The sequence below is a fragment of the Monopterus albus genome, unplaced genomic scaffold (genome assembly GCF_001952655.1).
Source record: "Monopterus albus unplaced genomic scaffold, M_albus_1.0 scaffold394.1, whole genome shotgun sequence".
NCBI lineage: Eukaryota > Metazoa > Chordata > Actinopteri > Synbranchiformes > Synbranchidae > Monopterus > Monopterus albus.
The window spans coordinates 615,896-623,204 of record NW_018128274.1 but is presented as its reverse complement, the minus strand read 5'-3'; the positions used below and the strand labels follow the sequence as shown (position 1 = coordinate 623,204).

The 7,309-nt window shown below is 40.9% G+C and overlaps 1 protein-coding gene across 1 annotated transcript in view; it reads left to right on the top strand.

Annotated features, from left to right (window-relative positions):
• LOC109951536 (dedicator of cytokinesis protein 9-like) overlaps positions 1 to 7,309 on the top strand; it is a 56,745-nt gene that overhangs the window by 42,753 nt on the left and 6,683 nt on the right. Inside the window, 5 exon segments of the mRNA XM_020586105.1 lie at positions 730 to 888; positions 891 to 951; positions 1,458 to 1,648; positions 1,748 to 1,848; positions 2,034 to 2,172. Of these exon segments, the coding sequence (XP_020441761.1) occupies positions 730 to 888; positions 891 to 951; positions 1,458 to 1,648; positions 1,748 to 1,848; positions 2,034 to 2,172 (651 nt within the window).

The window sequence follows — 7,309 nt, the reverse complement described above, 5'->3', positions numbered from 1 at the left end:
ATGTCGTCGAATCTCTTGTTGTTTGTCTCCATAATTAGTTGCACGAAGCCTTTGAAGTTTTCCTGCTGTTGGTTTATCAGCGCGATGTACATCTGTTTCTGCTGATCCACAATGTCTGTTACTTGCGCCGCTCTGTGATACACTTCTTCTGTCTCCATATCCTCAGTCGCTTCTGATTTATTAGCTCTTTTCCCTCTTGAAGGCTTTTTAATAGTTATAGAATTTGTTCAAAGACTTGAAAGTGTAGAAGATGTGAAAAACCGTAGAACAGACAAGAGGAGCAGTAAAGACGTCTGCTCTCGCTTACAACCCGGAAATAAAAAAAAAAAGTTTAAACTAGTCAGCCCGTGTGATGAGAGGGGCAGCATGGGCATGACGTTTCTGTGTAGTATGGGGCTAGCCCAACCGAGGGGATATAATGTATAGGCCTGGTGGGTTCAGGGTCTTTCATCTTACATCTGCCTGCGAGCAGTTTGGAGGTGCAAGATATCTGAGCGTGTAATGTTAATTTTACCTGTGATCCTTTGACTAAATCAGCACTGTTTTGAAGTTACTTGGACTGTCTCGTCTCTCAGAGTTAGCAATGGTAACAAGAACCAAAGATCTACACCAACAAAAGAGAATGAACATATTTCTCAATTCTCAAACTATTCCTTCCCACGAACCCAGTGATATTTTACACTTGTCTGTGTTCTACATCTATATCTTTATCCTTTTCTCCCTGACCAGGTGAATCCAAAGGACCTAGACTGCAAGCACGCCTACATCCAGGTGACCCACGTCACACCCTACCTAGAAGACAAGGAGCTTGAGGAGAGGAAGACGGACTTTGAGAAGAGCCACAACATCCGGCGCTTTGTGTTTGAGATGCCATTCACAGTGTTGGGCAAGAAACGGGGAGGAGTGGAGGGGGAGTGGAGGAGCAGTGTAAACGACGGACTGTTCTCACCAGTAGGTCACACACCAGTGACAGTGAATATTCATCAGTGTAGTTCACTTATGTTCCTCGTGCCATCTGTTACCTCTCAGATGGACCTTAGGATCAATCACCTGAAACTTTAATCACATTTGTCATAAAAGGCCACATGTGGTTTATTACTGTGCTGTCCACTTTATCCCAAAGTTCAGGTGTTATCTTGCTTTGTTAATAATCAGCTAACTGATGCCATAGCAAAGGCTCACACATATTCTTGTTAATAATCACACTGACTGATAATGATTTGACTGCAGAAGAGACTCACTCACTCAGTGACTGTTTACATGCACAGTGGAACATGGTTAATAATCTGGTTATGAATGTCAGCATGGGCACAACTAGACACACAACAACATGTATGTAAGAGGTGTACTCATGGCTCAATATCCAGGCTAGTACCAGTATAATTCCTGATAACAAACCACAACTGACATGGCATTTGAAGTCATACATTTTCTCCTCCAACCCTATTTGTACCCAGCCACACACTGTTTCCCGTATGTGAAGAAGAGCATAGCAGTCATGTACCAACACCAGACTAACCTGAGCCCCATAGAGGTGGCCATCGATGAGATGAGCACCAAGGTGGCTGAACTGCAACTACTGTGCTCGGCCTCTGAGGTGGACATAATCTGCCTGCAGCTCAAACTGCAAGGCAGCGTCAGTGTTCGGGTACAAATGGCCAGGTCATGTCGCTATTTAAAAGGCTGTAAATCATTTTACTTCTCCTGGATTATTTCAGTGTAATCAGGATCTTTGACCCCACTCCAGGTAAATGCCGGCCCTCTTGCTTATGCCAGAGCCTTCTTAGATGACAGCAGTGCCAAGAAATATCCCGACAACAAGGTCAAACAGCTCAAAGAGGTTTTCAGGTACTGACTGATGACAGAAACCTCTAACACCACAACTTCTCTTCTATGTCATGAATGTCCCTTATCTGTGACTGACAGATCCAAAGAACAAGCACCTCAGAATTCAACACAAACTAAGTAAGATAACATTATATCTATAATATATCTTTGGTGTGTGTAGGAAACGCTTGTGAATCTCTCCTTAGGCAGTTTGTGGACACCTGTGGTCAAGCGCTGGGAGTGAACGAGCGACTGATCAAAGAAGACCAGCAGGAGTATCATGATGAGATGAAGGCCAACTACAGGGACCTGAGCAGGGAGCTGTCCAGCATCATGCGTGAACAGGTAGAAGTCAGTGAAGTACAAAAATGTACCTGGATTCTGACACAAAATGAGCCAAGTTCCACCCTCTACAACCCAAGTAGTACACTTTGTAAAAAGCTCATAAAGAAGGTCTAATGTGATTGTACTGTATAGAGTGGTTTTTATGTTTACTGGTTTGTGTTATTTTATTTGTATTCATTACTTATCTAAGCCCAGATTTATTCTCTTTGTTCTGTAATGTGTTTGTCAGTGAGCAACTGTAAGCTGTTATCTTGTGTTGTGTTTCAAGCTGTATATCTTCATGTTCAACTAACTATGCCTCTTTTCTGCTGCTCTGTTTGTGCTGGCCTGAGCAGATTGGATGGTACTACTGCTGTTGTCATTTGAAATTTGAAGTTAATGTTATACTTATCACATAAACAAAGATGGCAACAGGAAATGACGTTGTCTCCCTCATTCGAGCGCAGCACCTCCAGTGATCAGCTGTGATCATACCTGCACAGATGCAGTCTACGATGTACACTCCCTGACAAAAGTCTTGTCCTATAAGGACATAGTAACCTAAAATGTCATATAACTTTATTTCTAATCATTCAGTTGTCACAATAAATTGTTAATTTTAATGTCAAGGGCATTCACATTAATAACTGGGTGCAAAATGAAACCATCAAAAAGTGTCCTGATGTTCACAGCTTGGTAAAGCCCATAACATGTGTTTCTGCAAGGACAAAAGTCTTGCCGTATCTTTAAAGCATTCAACCAATCACAGATTAGAGCATCACCTGTGACAAATACTGTAATTAACACATTTCCAGGTGTGTATAAGAAGAACCCCAGCACACCCAACCTTCATTTGGAATGCAATCTGACCTCTGACAGCATGCCAAAGATTCAACCACAGACCAATGTGCTGCTCATTAAGAGCCTGAAGACCAAGTCTCCTGCTGAGGTGGCAGACATCTTTAATGTATCTAAACATCAAGTGACGAGGATAAGAAAAAGATATGAAGAAACTGGTGAAGTTCATGACAGGTCAGGCAGACCCCGTAAGACAACTATTCGAGAGGACCGTTTGTTGCTCTGACAGTCCAGGGCCGGCCCTTTTTCAACTGCAGCAGAGCTACATAAAAACTGGTCACCAGAAACCCCTGTATCTAGAAGAACAGTTTGTCGAATTCTCTTAAGCAGTGGTCTCAATGGCCGAACTAGTGCTCAGAAACCAGCATTAAACAGAAGACAACTAAAAAATCGTGTTGCATTTGCCAAGGCCCACCGCTTGCAGGAAGGATGGACAGTGGAAAAGTGGCAGAAGGTTGATTTTTCGGATGAATCATCTATTGAACTGCATCCCAATCGTCGCAAATACTGCAGAAAACCTATTGGAACCCGCATGGACCCAAGATTCACACAGAAAACAGTCAAGTTCGGTGGAGGTAAAATCATGGTTTGGGGTTACATTCAGTATGGTGGCGTGCGAGACATCTGCAGAGTGGATGGCAACATCAACAGCCTATCAAGACATTCTTGCTGCCCATTACATTCCAAACCACAAGAGAGGGCAAATTTTTCTGCAGGATGGCGCTCCTTCTCATACTTCAACCTCCACATCAAAGTTCCTGAAAGCAAAGAAGGTCAAGGTGCTCCAGGATTGGCCAGCCCAGTCACCAGACATGAACATTATTGACCATGTCTGGGGTAAGATGGAGGATGCATTGAAGATGAAACCAAAGAATCTTGATGAACTCTGGGAGTCCTGCAAGAATGCTTTCTTTGCCATTCCAAATGACTCCATTAATAAGTTATTTGAGTCATTGCTGAGACTTATGAATGCAGTCCTCCAAGCTCATGGGAGTCATACACAATATTAATTCTTTTTCCACGGCACCATGACTTTATGTTCTGTACTGTACATTATTTTGTTATGCGACAAGACTTTTGTCTAAGCAAAGTCGGACCTTTCTGTCCTAATTAAATAATTAAAAATCAAGGAATGATGAGATTTTATTTTGGTAAAAGAAGCATAATCTAGAGGCCTTTGCCTTTCATATAAGTCACTTCTGATTCCAAATGATCAACTAGAAGTCAAGTTATTATTTGTTGTTCCTACAACTTGGATAGGCGACAAGACTTTTGTCAGGGAGTGTATAGGAATAGTAAGGGACTATATGAAAATGACTGGAATCTTACTGTGGTAGATTTGATCTGAGCAGCCAAAAATAGTAGGAGACCGACTCAAAAAAACATTGTCAGGTTTCTCAAATTGATTATTTATTTAAAAATGTGCCACCAAGATACACATGCCAAAAGAAAATCCCTAAACAAACAGTTAACTTCACATAACCTGAAGAAAACTAAACTGAAGAAAACACAACTCAAAATAACACCACTCAAAATACAGGCACATGCACACAGCTACACTTCCTTAGCCTGCTTCCTCCACAGCAACTACTTAAATAGCACCATAGTCTGGATCAACCCTCCCTCAGACTACACCATTTCCCAAGTCCTACAGGTAGATCCATACTTCTATCCTTACAACTTACACCCAACATTCAACAGAGTCACTGACTTTTAAGGTATACATAAAATTCTCAATCTCTGTAACTTAACCACTTAACATTAATGATCCCCACCTCCTACTTGGTTCACCCCCATGACATCACTGATGATATCAGTGTATAAAATGAGGAAGTTGTTGGATGCTTCTTTCTTTTGTCTTCTGTCCACAGGGTGAGTATAACCAAACATTTAAACATAAACTGTCACTGAGAAATGTATGTGACTTAACTTAGGGACAAATGGAGTGTTCTCATCCACTTTGTCACATTTATATTTTACAAATTTTGTATTAAACACACACACACACACACACACACGTCTTTATGCCTTTGTGTGGCCCACGTTCTGTGACATCTTTGTGAGGGCCACCACTTCTACTATAGCTACAATGGTGCAAAACACAAATCTATCATGAGGTGGTAATAGAGAATCAAAATGTCACATCAAAATTCAGAAAACTCAAAATAAAAAAATCTTTTTCTTCTACATGTGTGAGGACCGGAGCGTGTTGCCAAGCAGATTTGATGAACTGGACCTTTTGTCACAGTGCATGTTATATCACCAGATTTTAGCAGATCTTTCATAACTGTCCCATCTTACTTTCCTGATTAACCCAAACCACAGCATTACAAAGATGAAAGCATGTGGTTTTTAATTTTGCCAATGTAAAGTGTATTTAAATTTGATTGTATTTACATCTATTAAAAAATGTATTATAAAATATTTTAATTCACCCACTCCATTGATAGAAGCTTGATAAACAATTTAGCACACAAAATTAGTCACAACTGCCTTTATTTGCACAACATAAATTAGAAACGAACTACAACAATTTCCTTTTTTGAGACATGATGGAGTTGTGGACATTATTCTTTAAAATCTTTCCAGTTGTGACTGCCCAGTGCTGGTTCTGCTTCAAGTGCCTTGAGGCAGACCTCTTTACCAGGAACTCTTAGTGATGCAGTGCCCCAGTTGTCGCCACACCGCTGCTTTTTCTCACGGCCTGTGCTGGCGTTTGTTTTTGCTGAGTAACTGTCTGTCCACAGCTGAAATAGAAATGACAAATGTGATAGACATTCTCAATATTGGTAAATCAAAAATTTATCTGGTGATCTAATTTGTAATGTGTTGTTAATCCACATCTACTGTAATTAACACTATTCAAGTCTGAGAACTGAGCAGCACCTATTTTCTCTGTCCTTTTGAGCTTGTGTGATGGTCCTGTAGCTGAGGCCTGTTGAGTCAGCATGTCTGATTCTTCTGCAGCAGAAAAACACATCACCTCACTATTAACCACAAATCATTTTCTTATCAGATAATGCAATGTTTCATTCCACAGTGCTCCTTGCATGACCCAAAAAATGTTCATACCGTCTGAAACTTGAGATGATTCAGATGCCATCTTTGATCTCTTGCATTTGGAGGACCCTTAAAGAGAAGTAGTAACCAGGATAGACATTTTAAGTTACTTTCTGTCATTTATAGATGGGAAAGACAGCTGATATTCAAGGTAACAGCTCTGACGGCTTCATACCATAGGAATCTTGAGCTGTTTCCAAAGACTTCTCATTGAGGACAAAACCACCTGTTTTGATAAAAACATTTTGTGAACTTATCTTAGTTCACATACTAAAGTGGCGAGTAGAACAAAAAAAAACAAAAACAAAGCATTGCAAGTATAAATTGCATTCTATCATGAAATCTATTTTCTACTCACTTTGTATGCCCAAATCAATCTCATCAAGAGATTTGCCTTTGTAGACCTCAGTTCCACGTTCGATTTGCTTGAGCAGCTTGCTCATCTTTGGAAGCTGAAGTGTGTTCTCGGTTAGGTGATAGTATTCACGTTGAACATGAATATCATGTCCCATATTTTGGCAAGTTGATCCAACTCATTTTTTTTCAGGTTCATTATCTGACTAAGTGTAGCCACGTTTCCTCAGGTGGGTTGACGTGAGTGTTTCAGGCTTCCTTGCCCCGCTTGAAGCTGCATAGTTCCTCAAACAATCTGAACCTCAGAGATGAGAATCCGAATGCTGTCTTGCAATGACGTACTCATTACTACCCAAAATGCCATTGTCCTCACCCCTTTGCTCAATGAGGAAATCAAGTGATTTTGTCATCTCGCTGGTAAGCAGCACAGGTACTTTACAGCCTCTCTTCCCTCTTATCACCAACCTGGTAAACTCATGACTCAAATCTTGTTCCAGTTTTGAAAGGCACAGCATAATGTCCTCATTTGGTTTTTCTTTGGTTCTGTTCCTATAGATCAACAGAGGCAATTTTGTTGCTTCACCTTACCGTCTTCGGTTGAAAAGTATGATTTGTGAGAGAAGGCACTCACTGAGAATCTTGTATGCTTTAGGGTTAGGTGCGTCCATGAGTTTCACTTTTGCCTCCTCTGCTGTGGACTTCAATACTTGATGCAGTTTCATCACATCTTCTGTGAGTGGGATCATTTCTTTTTTGTTCCATCTGTCCTCTTCTAAATTTGTCCATGTACGGTGTGACACAAAGAGGTCCAACTCTGTTGCCACTAAGTCCAAGAAGCTCTTTACTCTGCCTGCAGCTGCATCATTTTCAGCCTTTATATGATCCC